The sequence below is a fragment of the Anguilla anguilla genome, chromosome 12, assembly GCF_013347855.1.
Source record: "Anguilla anguilla isolate fAngAng1 chromosome 12, fAngAng1.pri, whole genome shotgun sequence".
Lineage (NCBI taxonomy): Eukaryota > Metazoa > Chordata > Actinopteri > Anguilliformes > Anguillidae > Anguilla > Anguilla anguilla.
The window spans coordinates 2,519,122-2,539,828 of NC_049212.1; the positions used below are offsets into that span (position 1 = coordinate 2,519,122).

At 39.8% G+C, this 20,707-nt stretch overlaps 1 protein-coding gene across 1 annotated transcript in view; it reads right to left on the minus strand.

Moving 5' to 3' along the window:
* The window catches only part of LOC118209723 (NACHT, LRR and PYD domains-containing protein 3-like), a gene marked incomplete at its 3' end in the record, with an annotated part of 37,499 nt that overhangs the window by 7,674 nt on the left and 9,118 nt on the right, over positions 1–20,707 (minus strand). Inside the window, exons 8-11 of the mRNA XM_035385293.1 lie at positions 16,379–16,718; positions 13,830–15,657; positions 11,350–11,523; positions 7,730–7,903 (exon numbers count right to left, since the gene is read on the minus strand). Of these exons, the coding sequence (XP_035241184.1) occupies positions 7,730–7,903; positions 11,350–11,523; positions 13,830–15,657; positions 16,379–16,718 (2,516 nt within the window). The remainder of the gene's footprint in view (positions 1–7,729; positions 7,904–11,349; positions 11,524–13,829; positions 15,658–16,378; positions 16,719–20,707) is intronic.

The window sequence follows — 20,707 nt, forward strand, 5'->3', positions numbered from 1 at the left end:
GCAAAGACTAAGGCTTTTAGAAAGAGCTCTTAGTCACCTGGGCCCCTGCCTGCAAAGGGAAAGCATCTCTATGAAGCGGCTGTCCCATTGGCTTGTGGAAGCTATTGTTATGGCATATGATCCAAAGAGGATAACGCCCCCCTTGGGCCTGAGGGCTCATTCTACGAGGAGCATGGCTGCATCGTGGGCCCTATTCCATGGGGTCTCCTTGCAGGAAATTTATTCAGCTGCAGGCTGGGTTTTGCTAGGTTCTACCACCTGAACGTCACCAGGAGGCCGGTAGCCCACTCAGTTCTGGGGGTGAGCTCTGTGTGAGGCGCACACATGTCCCCTCATCTGCTATGGATTTCAGTACTTCACATTATTCCTGGCTCCTGGCTATAGCTTTGGGCGGTGGAATGTCTTTAGTACTTCCCTACATGGGATGTGCCAGACACCACCCTCCCCTCAGGGGAGGAGGCATCCCTTGCTGGCCTGGCAGCATCTCAGCTGTGAGCATAAGGCATTCTGGGAGCTGTCTATATCTTCCCATAAGTGTGTCTCAAACACGAGATGATTAAAGAGAAATTTAGCTTACAATCGTAACCCTGGTGGAGAAATCCACCAAGACTGCACTGCTTGCCGTGCATGAGAAGTGCATATGTTCACTGAGGAGTATTCAATTCAATTTTATTTGCATGGTGCTTTTTACAGACAGACATTTTACAAACCGTCACAAAGACGCTTTACAGCGTAGAAAGGCGGGAAACAGAGCAAACACCAGGCACTGCAGTGTGGCCTCCTTTAGCATTGGACACGCTACTGTCTGTCAGAGCCAGACTTGGTGCAATTGGATGCTTCTGCGAAGGTCAAGACTGGATGACATTCCCCATAGGTGGATCTCTCCACCTATGGGGAATGTCATCCAGGAGGAGATTTGTTTCTAAACTGAAGTATAATCACCACCGGTTATTCATTGAAATGGTATATTGAAAATTAATAATTTAATCAATTAAATTGGTCAATCACCATTCTTATTAACAATTAATAGTTAATCGATTAACTGTTAACACCCCTAATTACTATACATAAAACATGTTATATCAGGGAGGTCAAACCTATTTTGGCAATCTTTCCATTACATTACAGGCATTTAGCAGACGCTCTTATCCAGAGCGACTTACACAACTTTTTTTACATAGCATTTTACATTGTATCCACTTATACAGCTGGATATATACTGAAGCGGTTAAGTACCTTGCTCAAGGGTACAACGGCAGTGTCCTACCCGGGAATCGAACCTGCGACCTTTCGGTTACAAGTCTAGTTCCTTACCCACTGTGCTACACTCCGTCCTACACTTTCCCAAAAACACATTTTGACAGTTTAATTTATATGCATAATGTCATAAATGCTACAGTATAGTCAAATCACAACATAAATCACTAACTTGCCAGAATATAATTAAATTCAGCCGCTTCCCTCAGCATTTAATAACTGTCCGTAGAGGCAAGTGACATTAACCAATATTTAGTGGTGACCGTACAGTAAAACTAATATACTGTATGCATTTACTCACATATATTGTTATGGGATGGAAATTTAATGAAATATCTCAAAACGCTATAGATGCCAAAATGTCTCAGTTTCAAACCATGGCTTCAAAATTCCATTGCAGTTGGGGACTCGTTTTGACCAGGCTTGTGTCCCCTTTTTCACCATAATTTAAAAAAACACCCATTTGAAAAACTAAAATGTTTTATACCACACTGTAGACAAGATCTAGGCAAAGATATATTTAATAATATTGTTGTTAAATCTAGGTTTAGCCGTCCAGCCATGTCAGTAAGCATTTTATAGGGCCTCTTTCCCAGCATAACTTAAACAAATCATAAAGACGATGATGTCAAGACATGGGTCACAATTTGAATTACATTTCATTTCAGCAATACCAAATCCCTTCTGGGGCTATTTTGAATAAGATGGTTAGCGGCGCTTTTTTTGGTGCCATTTTGCTTCTGAAATGGCAGCACAATTCCCTCAGTCCCTCAGGATGCTGGCAGCTGTAACTTTTTAGGCCACCTACATATACGAATGTATGAATAAACAATAACCAATTAACATCTAAAACATTTCAGTGAGATTTTCTTGTGATGGAATGTGTAATAATGCCTTCAAATATGGTTAGATTTTTTATAATGGCCCCACTGATTTTTGTGAAGCATTAAGTGTAGGCACAAATGCTTGTAAACAGTCAAATTAGCCTAATTTCTGCTTCTAAAGTTAAAAAGTAAAATTTCTGAACTGTGAACACAGTTTTCTTGCCCGTTTAGGGGGTACCTTATTTAAAGCTTTATAACTCCAGATGTGAACACCACAGAGACTTGGTTGAAAGTGGCTTAAATGAAGAAAGACATTTGTACAATTTACAATACTAACGCAGTTTAGTTTATATTCATAATTTTGGAATAAATAGTGCCACAAATTCAATTGTCTAGACAAAAAATCAAAAATGAATTTGCACTTTTTTAGTTTGCAATGAAATACTGAGATATTACATATATACAGCAGGTTAAACTATACATGTGCTGGATCAAAAACTTCTTGACCACAAGTTCATAAAATCTAAGGGTGGATATGTAGAACTACTATAGATGTATGAAGCAAAAACTAAGCAGTGTACCCAGTGTCTCCAAATCTATCCAAAATCTCTAAATTATGCATTGCTGTAAATCACAACATATTCACATATTTCACTACAAATCAACTGTTTTGACTCACGAAACTCACTGTTGCATCATTTTCAAGAGGGAATTACAAGCTTTCAGTCAGCACAGTGGTCTAAAATATCTAGGGATCCAGAAACATATCCAGAATCTCTCCAAAAATTTATAAAATGCATTTTGCCAATTATAAAGCATATAAATGAGCCCCTTATGAAGTTAAAGATGAAACATTGCTATCAGATTGAAAAATGCAAAAAAATTGTCACACAATGCGGTACAGTACCTAAATGTGTAATAATTAACTCTTGTATGTATTTCTATACTCTGTACTCTCGTATGTTTTCTTGTATGGGGATGGGACGACATGAAAACAATTTTCAACTGTCCACCACGTTTTGGCAATGTTCCAACTCTGACGTCATCACTCTTGCATGCTTCACAAAAAAACTATTACACTACTAACTAATGCTTACATTACAGTGTGAAATATCCACATTATATAATACCACTAACCTATTTAAAGACACTCAATTTAAAAAATAACGTATCCCGAAATATTTTGAGTAGATGGAGACAGAGACAGTACCGTCTCCATAGAAAACGCTATGAAACGCTATTCCTAAAGCAAAATTAGACATGTTATACATCATTAGAAAGCTTATACTCTCACCTACTGAATAAATTAATTGTCAATCAAGCCAGACTGTACTAAAAGGGCGACAATGCCGTAAACAACACGTGGTATTACGCACAGCTATTTTGGAAGGTGCACAGGTATCACAAATGCGCGTATATTTCTCGAACGGATTGTCCAAGACAATATATGACCACTCAGTCTCAAAAGGAACATCTCTATGTGTAAAACCAATAGTAAAGTTGTATATTTATTCAATATTTAGTCCCAGATATTGACTGTAAAATGACATGGTATAACTTTAAAAGACTTTTTCTTGTTTATTTCGTTATTCAGTGAGCAGCGTTTTCACTGCTGAATTGGCATATCTTAGGGCTATAGTCGGGTTTATCTTGTTGCTATGACGGAATACGATTTTTAGTGGTGAAAGAATATTTTTATGAGTGCCAACATAGACAATATTGTCCATTATGTCATGGGTTGGGGTGTAGTTGTAGATGAGACTGCAGGGAGGGGGTACGTGTTAAATGAACGACCAGAGCGACAATGGTGGCACTGCGAAACTCCGTATTCGGCATAGTTGTCGCGTATCGTCTACTAATTAAACTAAAACAACGTGTTTCTGTTTTTAACTCATACTTGGTTGCAGTAGCACCGAATCTCTGACTTCAGTAATCTCGGCATGCCGACCACTAGGGGCTTTGAGCTAAGAGGTTAAATTATTTAATAGCTTTATCTACTCCGATTTTGCATACTTCCTTGTTAAACGTCCTGTTAAAGTGAGCCCAGATGCAAAGTCTGTTTTATGTTTGTGTGGAACGCCCACTGTGATTACACTGTAGGCAGAACATTTCACCTCCCTAGTAATATGTGAAATGGAACAATGATTCAGTGTTGAAGAGTGAAATTGAGGATTTTAAGGTTGATGATGCTCTGGGGAAGATGTCTGTGCTACACTCTCCAACAGCAGCACTCTGCACCTGAGAATTAGACGACCTGCTGGACTAAACTCTGACAGTTTTACAGATATTATTCTGACCCAAAATGCCACTTTTCTTATACTGTATGTTCTCTGAATTTGGGCAAAGGGCCCATCTACCTTTTCTATAAACTTTTCTCTGGGCTTAATCCTCCCATTCCATCCCAGAAGTGTAGCTGCCATCTTTCAGAGTGGACAGTGAGTTAGTTTACAATGCTGTGGGATGTCAGACACAGCTACCACCACAAGTAAAGATGTAAAAGATACATCTTTCACAGTGGACAGTAAGTTTTCTTTTTCACTTTTGGTTTAATGTGACAAACTCCTCACTGCACTGCAAGCTAAAGCTGGCGGTATACTCAGTAAGAAGAAAGAACTGCAGGATTGAGAACCACCGGCGAACATGTCCACGAACACCGTTGTCGGTATACTCAGTGAGAACACCGCACCGTTTGATGTCACTCCACGGTGCTGGGGGGTGCAGAATACTTACGAGGCAGCTATTAACTGGGGCTGGAATCTCAACTAGACCTCCGTCTCACGGCTATGCCATGGATGTATAAAGAGAAGGGCTATGCGAGATCACAACACAAAACAAAAAGTTTAAAGTGTTTAAAGTGGCTTTAGTTTATCCAGCTATGCAAAAGAAGAAAAAAAGGCGAAGGAGATGGTATGTTCGCCATGTAAATCAGAGTAGGACAGAGAATGGAGAGTTTTGTCTGTACATTCGGCAAATGTGGAGTTTAGACGAGGGGGTCCACTTCTCTTATTTCCAAATGTGTGCTAGGCATTTTGATGACTTGCTGAAATGAGTAGCACCATTCATCAAACATGCGGGAATTCACAGAAATCCCATCTCTACAGAAGAGAGATTGGCATTGACTCTCTGTACATTAGCATGTGAAGTCTGCCCTCTGAACTCTCAATCGTGATGTAATCAATCATGTGATATTTGGACCAATAGCTGAGAGGGGGAGGTCGGAGTTCTCCCTGGGGGCCGTCGCACACTGCACCGTGAGAACACACAACACTGTGTGTTTTTGTTCTTCAGTTGTTCTCATTGCGTCTTTTTGCTCAAAAAGTTATACTTCTTACTAAGTATACCACCTACTTAACACACAGCTAAAGGCAGAGTCACTTCAGAAACAGGCTCAAATATATGTATGGATGTGATAAAAGTTTATAATAGAAGATGAAGAAAAGTAATTGAAAGTTACTGTGAAGAAAATTATAGTTATAAGGACCATCACCATAGGTCCTTGTAGGAGGACATGCAACACATACAGAAATGATAGATTCGATCATAAGGGCATGCCAGTCATACAAAGTCCCAAAGGGCCAAATTACTTTAAACTATTCAGGAAACATTGGGTAGCATTGCTTTGATTTACAGCTTGTTTAATTTGTGTGATCTAAGATATTGTTTCATGCAATTTTGATATCAATACGTTTAATGGCAGGCCTAGATTTGATTTAATGACTTAAAGACAGTACACTGTATGTGTAAGTAACTTGGCATGTTTGTATGTTGAAAATGTGTTTTTCATCAGATATCATTTCTTTTTGTACTGGGTTTGTTATGAGTAAGTGATAATAGCAATTCATATAAATGTAGGCTATGAGAGACATGCATGCACATAAATGCACACAAAGACACATTCTAGCTGAAAGAAACATATAGGCATAGATTTAATCTTTTTACTTTACCATCAATGACAAATAAATGAAAGTGCATGTCATTTTTAAATGAAAGTGGTTTTGATGGGCTATTGTACATGACAGACCTACTAATTGTCTGCATGTCTGTAGAGGATATATATAGGGCTAGCTAACATTAATTTAGAAATATGGCGTTGCAGGGTCGCTACAGTAGTCTAGTTAAGAAGTAGTTACAGTACCAGTACTGGCATAATACAACCATTTTGACCTTTAACAAAGCGATATACCAGGCATGGGGAAGTCATTATCTTGCGCCAGTTTCTGTACGACCAATAATGTTACCTACCAGACAGAAAGGCATCACCGATTTTAGTGCTTAATTTCAGAGCCGTCTGTAGTAATATTAAACACACGATCTGTTGTATCTTTAGCAAGGTAGCTAATGTAAAACTTGAAGGCGAAGGTGGAACTGTCTAAAGTGTGGGTGTATGTTATTTGGATTTGTGAAATATAAATGAGTTTCCCACAAGGATTTTACAGATGCCAACGCAATAGTTTAAATGTTTTATTTTTAGTAAGCCATCAATCCAGTGTAATTAGTTAGAGGATCGCGTGAGTCCGAGGGGGGATGAACTTGCATCTGTTACAAAAAGTTCCAACGGCAACCCAGTGAGCTAAAAGACTGCAGACATTATGGCTGCAAAGTTTTGTACTTTAAAATGTGTACGTGTATATTTGTGTGTGTATCTGATGTTTCTATTGGCTGATATACCTAAATTTCCAATGGGGAGATGTATTCTTTGTGGGCCTGGAGCATTTATGATGATGTAATCAGGCAGGAAGAAGAAGGAGGAAAAAACACAAAATCCCCTAAATTAGGGGCTTTATTGTGTGGACGTCATTCATGTTTGTGAATTCTGTCTGTTGAAATGAGGTCAGAAGGTACAGAAATGAATGTTTTTTAAGGGCTGGGAGTCTGTGGTCATTGCAGTTATTTTTGAAGGGAACCCTGAAAAGTGCCAAACTCTCTGGGCTGTATAGGTATGGGGCATGCCGCCCCGCCAAGGCGTAACTTGGCAGGATGGCATACCGTACCTGCCATCCCAATTAAACATTTAAACTATTGCATTTTGCATCTGTATAATCTTTGCGGAAAATCCATCCAAATGATTTCCTCTTAACATTGTTAAAGCTGTCTATTCCTGGTTATTGGCAACTTTCAAATTTTGTCATATGATAAACTGTTTACTCTTACACTGCACCAAACTACATGGCTCACTTATACGCTGACTGAAGTGTGCATCTCCGTAAGAACCAATCACTGCATTGGCCTCGTTAATAAAGTTTTGGGGCAACACCCTTACTGTGTTACTCACTGGGCATATTTGTTAATTTCACTAGCAGGATGTGCAGCTCCTCTGGGATAGCTGCTAGAGTCAGTGTCCAGATGGATAAAATAATACAGAGGTCATGAATTGCTCACTTGTACGCTGACTGAGGTTTTAGTGTCAGAGAACACTTAGATGGCAGCAGTAGAGTGTCTCTCTCTCCAGGGTGCAGTGTCTAGCGATAATTTCATATGAGCACACCCCAGTCAATACGCATATATGCTAAATTGTATTCACACAAACATTCAGGTTACAGTTTTTGAAAATGAATGAAATCAGGAAATTTGTTTTCTTCCCTGTGACAAAATGCAAACCCTTACACAGCCACAACAGTTAAGGTCACACAGTACACAGCACTACTCACCCCAGTCTCTGTAGTTTACAGTTTGGACTCATCAGTCCAGCACAGAGCAGCTTCACTCCTGAATCTCCCAGGTTATTGTAGCTGAGGTCCAGATCTCTCAGGATTGAGTTTGATGACTGGAGAGCTGAGGCCACAATATCGCAGGACTCCTCTGTGAGGTCACAGCTGTTCAGTCTGCAGAGAGTTAATATAGTATATTATGAATATTGTTTCTTTACTGTCAATTTTTGTTTACTACCACAATTAAAAATAAAGAAAACATTTCACCACTTCAACTAAGTTTCATTTATTTCAGACATGCACTTGATAAGATGAATGTGTGCTCACGAGAGAAACGGCTCCACAGCCAACAAGTCCCTGCTCTCTCATGCACTCTGTGTGCTGTAATCTCTTTCTCTCTCCCTATGAAAGTCCTGTAATGTCTACTCTGTGGGGTCTGTGTCACATCCAAGGTGTATGGCTATTTAGTGTATAACACAGCACACCACAAAGAATGCACTGACTTTCTGAGGGCTGTATTGTAATGTACCACCCAACCCTTCCAAGCACCTAAAATACATTTTTAACATTCCAAATGTTTGCTCAATCATTGACCAATAAAACGCAAGTTGGTGGTGTGCTAGCTTAATGTATGGAGAAAGTAGTAAAGGATGAACACTTTTTTTGACTGTTCCCAGGCTTTTCACTGAAGCCTCCCTGCTCTCATAGGGGTGAGCGCAGTTGTTATAATTACAAATATCACAAATAATTCATCTTCAGTTTGATGACAGAATGTAATTCATTCAGGATTAGAAATAATCCACTTCACTGAGGCTACTGTGTCAGTTTAGTCACATGATCAGTTCTAAATGACGCTGTTAGCTCCATACAGACGCACTGCAAAAATAGCTGCCATTGGACTGCGTAAATGAGCACAGCTTGCATTTGAAACAGTTAAACTGAAATAAAATATTTCTCACAACTGTGTCATGCATTCACATGTGTGCCACATTCATAACGCCACCAAAACAGCAAAATGTGCTCTGAGTTAAGACCTGGTCTGGACTGTTTTAAATGGAAACAAATGAACGCTGGTGCAAAACCGCCCTAGTGAGAGAGAGACTATGCACCAAGGATACTGAACTGCTTTCTGTTTCCATGCGTCCATTCTACCTGCCTCGGGAATTTCCGCAGATTTTTGTGACTGTGGTCTATATTCACCCCAAGGCAAACGAAAGCATCGCTTCTGAACTGATCCTACAGATTGTGCAGAAACTACAGTTGCTGTCCCCCGATGCTCCTAATTTAATTCTGGGAGACTTCAACCACTGTTCGCTGGACAAAACTCTCAGGAGCTTTTACAAATATGTGTCTTGCCTCACCAGAAATGGCAAAATACTAGACCAGTGTTATGGCTCAATTAAAGGAGCTTACAAATCCGTCCTACTCCCCCTGCTGGGCACGGCTGACCACAACTGTGTGCAACTTATTCCAGCATATCACACATGCCTACAGAGGGGGAAAGTGTTCACCAGAAAGGTGAAACTCTGGTCGGAGGAGGCAACGCTGATGCTGCAAGGCTGTCTGGACTGCACGGCATGGGAGGAGTTCATCGAATCATCTCGGGACATTAACAAACTCACAGAAGTGGTCAGCTCATGGCTATCATATTGCGAGGACATTGTTATCCCTGAAAAGGTAGTTAAGATCTATCCGAAAAGTAAACCCTGGGTGATTAAACACCTTAAAGTGTTATTAAACAAGAAAAAACGTGCATTTAAGCAAGGTAATTTCTCTGAGCTAAATGTTTTACAAAAAGAGATTAAATGTGAAATTAAGAGGGCTAAATTGGGCTACAAACAAAAGGTTGAATTCAAACTGAGCAAGAACAGTTTAGGCTCAGCCTGGGACAGTGTCAGGACCATGGTTGGGTTAAATGACAAAGTAAAGAAAAGGGTGGCTTTAGAAGGCTTTCCGTCAGATCTGGCTCTGGCTCATGAGTTTAATATGTTTTATTCAAGATTTGATGTGCATGATTTTAGCAAGGAAACTGCTGTTTTAAAACACAACCTACTGAACTCTAGTCAATCTGCCTCTTCCTTTTCTGTACACAGTGTTGTGAATACTTTTAAACACTGTAAAGCCAGAACTAGCCCTGGCCCTGATAACATTGGTAGCCGTATGCTGTCCCGATGTGCTGATCAAATAGGCCCTATTTTTAATTATATTTTTAATATGTCATTCTGTCAGCAAACGGTCCCTGAACTATGGAAACAATCTACAATAGTTCCCATTGCAAAACATAGCCACCCTAAGACTCTGAATGACTGCAGGCCTGTAGCCTTGACCTCTCTTGTTATGAAATCATTTGAAAAGTTGATTCAAAAGGAACTTCTGGATAGGACGGAGCATCATCTCGACCCGTTACAGTTTGCATATCGAACCAACAGGGGGCTCCAGGATGCAACTATAACTGCTCAACTTCATCTATAAGCACTTAGAGGGTAGTAAGAACCATGCCAGACTGTTGTTCGTGGACTTCTTATCAGCTTTTAACACCATACAGCCTCACCTGCTGGTGCAGAAGCTTGCTGAGCGTTTTTGGTTGGGCACTAACATTGTTGGCTGGATCTTGGACTTCCTCACCAACAGATCTCAGAGAGTGAGAGTGAATGGACATTTCTCTGGACTAACTTTTACATCAACTGGCTCTCCCCAGGGCTGTGTCCTCTCTCCTCTCCTATATATCCTGTACACTAATGACTGCCGCAGTGAGTTTGAAAACCATCACATTGTGAAGTTTGCAGATGATACGGTTATAGTGAGCCTGCTGAAAGAGGAGGAAATGTCCCATGGGCCGGTCACAGATTATTTTTTAAGATGGTGTCAAGAAGCCTTTTTAGAATTAAATGTGACAAAGACCAAGGATATGTGTATTGATTTTAGACGTCATCACTCCAACCCTGTCAACACTAAAATTAATGGTCAGGATGCAGAAATTGTTGAGTCATATAAGTACTTGGGCATCATAATTGATAATAAGCTGAGTTTTGATTGTAACACCAATATGTTGTGTAAAAAAAGCCAGCAGCGCCTTTTCTGTCTGAGGAAGCTGGCTAAGTTCAATGTTGACAGGTCCCTGATGACTTTGTTTTACAGATCTTTTATTGAATCTATTTTTACTTTTTCTTTTATCTGTTGGTATGCTTATGTGTTGGTATGCGTTAATAAAGTTTTGGGGCAACACCCTTACTGTGTTACTCGCTGGGCATATTTGTTAATTTCACTAGCAGGATGTGCAGCTCCTCTGGGACAGCTGCTAGAGTCAGTGTCCAGATGGATAAAATAATACAGAGGTCATGAATTGCTCACTTGTACGCTGACTGAGGTTTTAGTGTCAGAGAACACATAGATGGCAGCAGTAGAGTGTCTCTCTCTCCAGGGTGCAGTGTCTAGCGATAATTTCATATGAGCACACCCCAGTCAATACGCATATATGCTAAATTGTATTCACACAAACATTCAGGTTACAGGTTTTGAAAATGAATAAAATCAGGAAATTTGTTTTCTTCCCTGTGACACAATTCAAACCCTTACACAGCCACAACAGTTGAGGTCACACAGTACACAGCACTACTCACCCCAGTCTCTGTAGTTTACAGTTTGGACTCATCAGTCCAGCACAGAGCAACTTCACTCCTGAATCTCTCAGGTTATTGTAGCTGAGGTCCAGATCTCTCAGGATTGAGTTTGATGACTGGAGAGCTGAGGCCACAATATTGCAGGACTCCTCTGTGAGGTCACAGCTGTTCAGTCTGCAGAGAGTTAATATAGTATATTATGAATATTGTTTCTTTACTGTCAATTTTTGTTTAATACCACAATTAAAAATAAAGAAAACATTTCACCACTTCAACTAAGTTTCATTTATTTCAGACATGCACTTGATAAGATGAATGTGTGCTCACGAGAGAAACGGCTCCACAGCCAACAAGTCCCTGCTCTCTCGTGCACTCTGTGTGCTGTAATCTCTTTCTCTCTCCCTATGAAAGTCCTGTAATGTCTACTCTGTGGGGTCTGTGTCACATCCAAGGTGTATGGCTATTTAGTGTATAACACAGCACACCACAAAGAATGCACTGACTTTCTGAGGGCTGTATTGTAATGTACCACCCAACCCTTCCAAGCATCTAAAATACATTTTTAACATTCCAAACGTTCGCTCAATCATTGACCAATAAAACGCAAGTTGGTGGTGTGCTGGCTTAACGTATGGAGAAAGTAGTAAAGGATGAACACTTTTTTTGACTGTTCCCAGGCTTTTCACTGAAGCCTCCCTGCTCTCATAGGGGTGAGCGCAGTTGTTATAATTACAAATTTAACAAATAATTCATCTTCAGTTTGATGACAGAATCAAATTCATTCAGGATTAGAAATAATCCACTTCACTGAGGCTACTGTGTCAGTTTAGTCACATGATCAGTTCTAAATGACGCTGTTAGCTCCATACAGACGCACTGCAAAAATAGCTGCCATTGGACTGCGTAAATGAGCACAGCTTGCATTTGAAACAGTCAAACTGAAATTAAATATTTCTCACATCTGTGTCATGCATTCACATGTGTGCCGCATTCATAACGCCACCAAAATAGCAAAATGTGCTCTGAGTTAAGACCTGGTCTGGATTGGTTTAAATGGAAACACATTATTCAACACCGAACTTTCGCATCTGGGCATACATAAAAACATTCTTTTACCGCTAAAAATTTGTATTCCGTCATTGCAACAAGATAAAGCCAACAATAGCCGAAGGCATGCCAGTACAGCTGTGAAAAATACTGCTCACTGAACACTTAAAGAAGAGGAATTTTTAAAAATTGCCATGTCATTCTACTGTCAATATCTAGGCATTAATATGGAATAAATATACAACCTTACCATTGGTTTTACACGTAGAGATGTCCCATTCAAGACTGAGTGGTCATATATTGTCTTGGACAATCCGTTTGTGAAATATACACTTATATGCGATGCTTGGGCACCTTCCAAAATAGCTAATATTTTGAATTTGAGTGTAATGTAACTGTAATGTAAGCGTTCATTGGTTGCTAAGTAGTCATTGTGTTTAATGCATCGGATGTGACCTGAACTGGAACATAGTGGTGGACAGTTGAATTTGTTTTAATGTCGTCAAATTCCCATACAAGGAAACATTACATACCGTAGAGTACAGGAAAACATACAAGAATTAATGATTACACATGTAGGTACTGTTCCACATTGTGTGATAATGCTTTTGCATTATTTTTAATATAATATGAATGATTCATCTTAAACCGTCAAAAGGGGCACGTTCATATGCTTTATAACAGAAAAAAAAGCATTTAATTAATTTTTGGAGAGATTTTGGATATGTTTCAGGACACTAGATATTTTAGGCCTCTGTACCGATGGAAATCTTGTAATTCCCACTTGAAAATGATAACAGTGAGTTTCGTCAGATAAAACAGTTGATTTATAGTGAAATACATGATTTACAGCAATGCATAATTTAGACATTTTGGATAGTTTTGGAGACACAGGGTACACTACTTAGTTTTTGCTTCATAAATCCATAGTAGTTCTACATATCCACCCTTAGATTTTATGAACTTGTGGTCAAGGAGTTTTTGATCCAGGACACGTATAGTTTAACCTGTTTTATATATGGGTTCTCTCAGTATTTCATTGCAAACTAAAAAAGAGCAAATTCAATTTAGATTATTTTGCCTAGACAATTGCACTTTATTTCTTCCTACATTATGAATATAAACTAATCTTAGTATTGTAAATGGTACAAATGTCTTTCTTCATTTAAGCCATTATTCAAGTCTCTGTGATGCTCACGTCTGGAGTTATAAAGCTTTAAATAAGGTACCCCGTGAATGGGCAACGATTGGGCAGATTTGGCATGCGCGCAAAGGGTTTAAATGTGGGCACTAACTGTTAAAATGATCCAGAAGTTATCATTTATACCAAATTTCACTTCCCAGACAATTTTATTGTACTTTACTCTCACTAGAAATATTAAGTGTGAAAATACACTGTCAATCATCCACATTATTAATGACATAATACTCACGTGGCCTTCCTGCAGTTCCTGACTACTGGTAACAGTCTCTGATGACCTGCTGCTGATGTGTTGTAGGTCTTCAAGTCAAACTCATCCAGGACCTCCTCTGACATCAGTAACACAAAGGCCAGAGCTGAGCACTGGTGTGGTTCCAGCTCCTTATCAGAAAGTCTTCCTGATCTCAGGGAATTCTGGATGACCTCCACTAGAGAGTTGTCATTCAGTTCACTGAGACAGTGGAACAGATTGATGGTCCTCTCTGCTGAAGATTCCTTTCTGATCCTCTCCTTAATGTACTGGACTGTTTTATTAATGCTCTGTGATCTGCTTTCTGTCTGTGTCTGTAGGTCTGGTACAGGTGATCTGCTTCCTGTCTGTGTCAGTAGTCCCCGTAGGAGCTTCTGAATGGACTCCAGAGAGAGGCCAAGAAGGAATCTGAGGAAAAGGTCCAGGTGTCCATTCTTACTCTTTAAGGCCTGATCCACTGCAGTCCTGTGTAACTCAGACAGCTGCACTCTGTCACTGTGAGGATATGATTCTTCTGCTCTGAGTACATTTCTGTTCTCATTCACACATGAATGAAACACAAATAAAGCAGCCAGATACTCCTGAATGCTCAGATGCACAAAGCAGTAGACCTTCTCCTGATACAACCCACACTCCTCTTTAAAGATCTCTGTGCACACCCCAGAGTACACTGAAGCTTCACTGACATCAATGCCACTCTCTCTCAGGTCCTCTTCATAGAATATCAGATTGCCCTTTTCCAGCTGTAGAAAAGCCAGCCGCCCCAGTTTCAGGATGATTTCTGTATCTGATGCTGACATCTTTGAGTCTGTCTCATCAGTGCCATGATACTTCTGATTCTTCACATTAGTCTGAATGAGCAGGAAGTGTGTGTACATTTCAGTCAGAGTTTTGGGCAGATCTCCACTCTTTGCTTTACCCAACATTGTCTCCAGAACAGTAGCAGAAATCCAGCAGAAGACAGGTATGTGACACATGATGTAGAGACTCCTGGATGACTTTATGTGTGTGATAATTCTGCTGGCCTGGTTCTGATCTCTGATTCTCTTCCTGAAGTACCCCTCTTTCTGTGGGTCATTGAACCCTCGTACCTCTGTCACTCGGTGGACACACTCAGGAGGGATCTGATTGGCTGCTGCTGGTCGGGAGGTGATCCAGAGGAGAGCAGAGGGAAGCAGATTCCCCTTAATGAGGTTGGTCAGCAGCACATCCACTGATGATGATTCTGTTATATCACAGCAGATCTCATTACCTTGGAAATCTAGAGGAAGTCGACACTCATCCAGACCATCAAAGATAAACACCACTTTGACCTCATTACCTTCAACACTTTGGCTCTCTTTCAGTTGTGGAAAGTAGTGCTGCAGAAGTTGCATCAGACTGAATGCCCTTTCCTTCTTCAAATTCAGATCTCGGAAAGGAAGAGTGAAGATGAAATTAGCGTCCTGATTGGCTTTTCCTTCTGCCCAGTCCAAAATGAACTTCTGCACAGAGACAGTTTTCCCAATGCCAGCGATGCCCTTTGTAAGCACAGTTCTGATGGGTTTCTTTTGTCCAGGTGAAGGCTTAAAGATGTCACTGCAGAGGATTGCAGTCTCCAGTGTGGTTTGTCTCTTGGATGCTGTCTCAATCTGTCTGACCTCGTGTTCATTATTGACCCCCCCACTTCCCCCCTCTGTGATGTAGAGCTCTGTATAGATCTCATTGAGGAGGGTTGGGTTGCTCTGCTTTGCTAAACCTTCAAATATGCATTCAAACGTCCTCTTTAGATAAGCTTTAAGTGCCTTCTGGGCTATTTTTATGGATTCATCTGAAGAGAGGAAATATGAGAAACAATTATGTTTAAAATGTGATAAACATTTCCCATTCAATAACAGATTTTTTAAAAACTGCCAATAAAAATATTAATGGACTCATTCATAACAGCATTTTACACACATCACAGTGCTACATAAGTCTAACAGTATGTTATGCCTCTCACACAGTGTTGTACATACCTCAAACAGTATGTTACACACTTCTCACACAGTATTACATAACTCTGAAATATAATCCATCATAAATACATCATATCAGCAAGGAAGCACACACTGTTGCATTTGTACACTACGGATGAAGGGAAAAAACATTAAAACACTGAAAATGGGCTCAAATGTGCTTCTACACTTCTTGTCTCAGGTTTTGTTACATGGTAATTCTAAAATATAATATTGTTATCCTGACTGCTCTTTAGCCCTGGATACAACCTTGGGGCAGTCTGTCTAATGGGACAGTGGTTTAGTCACTGGCTTTTGAGCACAAGATTCCTGCTTTAAATCCCCCTCAGGGACATTTAATCTCATGTACATTTGCTTACCCCCATAATCACTGCTTCATGCTATAATTTCATTGCAATGCCTTTGTGTGCACATTGGTTGTGACACTTTCTATATGTAATGTTGACAATGTAAAACACTATTATGAAAGTGTGGATGCTATAGCTAATTCCAGCATTGAATGGACACACATTCGCAATGAGAGAAAACTCTTACTGCGCTGCTCATCTCTCTCCAGTGAGTCAGTGAGATCCTTCTGCTTCATGTTCCTCAAGATGTGGAGTGTGATCTTCAGAGACCTCTCATTGCCACAGGTCTCCAGCAACTTCTCAACTATGTACAGGGCCTCAGGATCCTTCCGCTTGCTCTCAATGCATTCTGGGTAACCTTCAATTCGATGACTTTTGAACAATTCCTTCATCTTCATAAACTTAACCAGTACAGAAGGATCTTCAGACAGACTCTTTAAGCATTCTGGGCAATCCTGACTCAGATGGCTCTGAAACTGTTTCAACTTCTCATCCTTCTTCAGCTTCATCAAAGTGCGCAGGAGAGACTGAAATAAACACAGGAAGAGGTGTGCCGTATCAGTGTGAAATAAACACATGAAGAGGTGTGCTGTATCAGTGTGAAATAAACACATGAAGAGGTGTGCTGTATCAGAGTGAAATAAACACATGAAGAGGTGTGCTGTATCAGTGTGAAATAAACACATGAAGAGGTGTGCTATATCAGTGAGAAATAAACACATGAAGAGATGGGTTGGTGAGTATGTCAATTCCTCATAATTGACCATTTATCATATTACTATCAAATAATAATTAAATGTTACAAAAATGTTACCAGATGGATGGATAGAATTTTGTCTTGTTTGTTTTTTCCCCTACAAATACCTTTATTATTTAGGTTGGCCCAGTGTAAAATATTTAGTTACATGAATTTGGCAATTTTGTTATTGTATTTGAATATAAAATAATTTTTATTATTATATTTAGAGATTTAGAGAAAAAATAGAGTGAAAATATTTTGTTGGCTGAACACCAATATTATTGTAAGCCAATATTGTCAAATCAAAGTTAATACAACTTATTTATCGTTGCTCAGCCAACATAAAATAAATGTCGCTGGATCATAGAGTTTGTAATGCACAGAACCTTGAAGGTACAACAAACTGAAAAGTGCTATTGTATACAGTTACTTTAAACGTTTTAGTTGGGAGAACCAAACTTTTTTTACAGCGTGTGTTGTATTACAGTTCAAATAAACGCTACAGGATCCTTGTTTTGTGTTGAGTGTTTTAGAGAAAAATAGAGAATAGACTAGAGATACTACTTGTGCTAAATCATGAATTTCCATATAATAAAGGAGTTGCTCTGTGCAGTACATTTAGTAAATGCTAACTGAACTGAATGCTTCCAGTTTAAAAGTCTCAGTTTGGAGTCTTCCTCTGCTGCCATGTGTGGGACCTGCTAAAGGAATCTGGACTTTCTGTGAGGCACGGAGGATCAGGCAGCGCTGCAGAACTGGATTTGATGTTAAGTTGTGTCTTTAGAGGAGTTAACCCCTCAAACCCCACTTAAAATCCAGGGCTTTTTGTAGGAACCTCCTCTGTCTTAAAGAAACCTCATTATCTCCATGCAGTACTGCTATCTCCAAATATGAAACTATATGCAGTCCAGACATGGTTCAAAGCTTGAAATAAAGAGAACATTTCTACCAAAATAACCCCTGATCACACGGGAATCTCGCTCTGTAAACATACAGGACACATTCATCCTGAAAAACAAAGAAGAAATCCAAAAATGTTTTGTATTTTCTTTATTCTGTAGTGATTATATATACTTCAGATACTGGATGAAACCAGATTTCTTTTTACAATCGTACCCCAGGATGTATACAACACCAATAAAAAAGTGGATTTAACAAAGCGGTAAAATTTGACATGCGTTTTCCCAAAGGTGGGCCCAGATATCCTGAAAACCTCTCCAGATTGGAATATTGTGTATATCTTTTTTCCCAGCCGTGTTCCACCTCCAGATGCTAAATTAATAAGCACTAAAATAATACAATGCACCCAAACTTTAGAGAGTTCCGCTTTCTGCATTTTCACCGAGTTTAACATTAGCTATGTAAGGTAAAAATTCCACTGCAAAAGGACTCTGTCACGTCTGGTTTCTACTTGTGTTCAACTGCTACACACAGGTGGGGGCCATAAATGCCTAAAGGATGAGACCTGCAGCTAGGAAAGCAATCAATGCATCCTGCATGGGACTGTTTACGACACCGTTTATTGCGGAAGAGCAATCTTGTGCATTCTTCAGCCATCTTGCCCTTTTGAAGATAGGGCTCTGGACATACCAACTTGGGGATCAATTGACATACAGCTCACCTCCTGCTGCTTGGACATGCCTTGTTTTTTTGTTACTATATATATATATATATATGTATATAGAAACAATAAACCACTATGTTTTCAGTATGATCCATAATTTTGTGAATAACCTCACTTTGTCCACAGCATCACCGGCCATATGCTAACCCACTAATATCAGTGCATACAAGCTGAGGTGCGGTGTCCCAGGGCACTGTGGTAAGTGTTCTTGAGCCTTCGGAACTGATTACCAGAGTACAATTCTAGTAACAAGTTTAAAGGCTTTAGACCTTAATATAAAAACCTCTGAGTACAAGCCTAGTAACAAGTTTAAAGGCTTTAGACCTTAATATAAAAACCTCTGAGTACAAGTCTAGTAACAAGTTTAAAGGCTTTAGACCTTAATATAAAAACCTCTGAGTACAAGTCTAGTAACAAGTTTAAAGGCTTTAGTCCTTAATATAAACACCTCTGAGTGCAGTAACAAGGTTAAAGGATTAAGTTTCTAGCCTATGAACAAATAAATGACCAGTGCTAAGCCGGGTGCATAGCCTAGGCTCCTAAGTTCCAGCCTGAAAGCAGAGTCTGATAAGTGCTGATACTAAACCCGGGTGCCTGGGTCCCACGGCGGTACACGTCTCAACCCCTCTGAGAGTGCAGTTGAGACTGTCCGGTATCTGTCCAGAGGGAACCACACCTTTAAGTCTCAGAGATGGAGGCCGGTACTAGTGGTCACTGGACCTCTGAGTACCGAGCCCGATGGAACGTCGCAACCTTTGGGTGCCACGGCAGATACAAGTCTCCACCCCTCTGATAGTGCAGCCCCAGGCTACAACAAGAATCTGGAATCTGCCACATGTGGAACCCATGTTAAAACCTCTAAGACTGGTGCAAAGTGTCATAGCACACAACTTCTGAATTTCTGAGGTGCTGGAACTGAGTCCTCGGGCCTAAACCACCTGTCCCAGTAACTCGGGTTAGAATACAGTATAATTACAATCCTTTGGCATTAGAGTCTGAAAGAAAGTAACTGAATGAGTTCAAGTTCCCAGGCACAAGGATACTGCCGAGCACTGAGGTGTATGTACTGTGTAACTCTAACAACCATAACAAACTGTCCTCTCATAACCCTGCCTCACCAGTAGGTATAAAACTTCCTTATAGCTACCTTGCTAATGACTCATCGGATGCAAACGCAAAAAATGACATGTATAGAAGTGCACTTGTTTAAAACCACAAAATTCTGCTTATATATCTCCTTCGCTAGTGGCTCACTGGGTAGCGTGGCTGCCTGCAGCACTTTTGGAAGTATGCAGGCAGCTTCGAGCCCCCCTCTGACTCATGAAAACCTCTTGGTCATTACACTGCCTTGCTGGATAACTAAAAATAAAACATTAAACTATTGGTTTTGCACCTGTATAATCTTGCCGAGAAAGTCATTCATATTTCTGTATTTACACAACTACAAATAAAATATACCCATACTTTACACAGTTCCGCGTTTGGCATTTCTGGCATCACAAGGAGGAAAATGACAAAAATATAAAATCGAATCATTAACTATTTATAATAATATAGTGCCCTTTATAGTACTTCAGTATCTTTTATGCAAAGCATTTGCCAATAGTCAAAGCTCTACTAAAGTGTGCGCTAAGCTTCCACTCATGCGCTACGTGAAAACGCAAAGTGAAAGTAAGTCAGTACTCAGTAGAATAGCTAAGCTGTAGTTTCAGCTAGAAGGACGGCGTAAGCTACGTTCGAAAGCTACATTATGTAAACGAGCTTGAAGAACTCAACACTGTATGATTACTGTAACGTATATGAAGCTTCCAAACAGGGGCAATTCATTTTTTTAAATTTTGTTTAGAAAAACCACACTTTTTGCTTTTGACAATCTATTTAAGTGCATAGCTGAAAATCTGATATAGTACATAAAAGCTGACATAAATCTGTCTCTTAGCTGTTTTTTGAAATGGAAATAAAGAAGATACCCTAATTGACTTAACACAGGGAATGTATGGTAACATGGAATGTGTGCTGTTGGAAAACATTTGGTTTGAATGTCCTTAGCATAGGTGTATGTAAACGATTGGCCTCAACTATGTATTCTATATATTATATATGATACATGCATTATATATTCAAATGAAACTTACAATACAAATAAAACACAA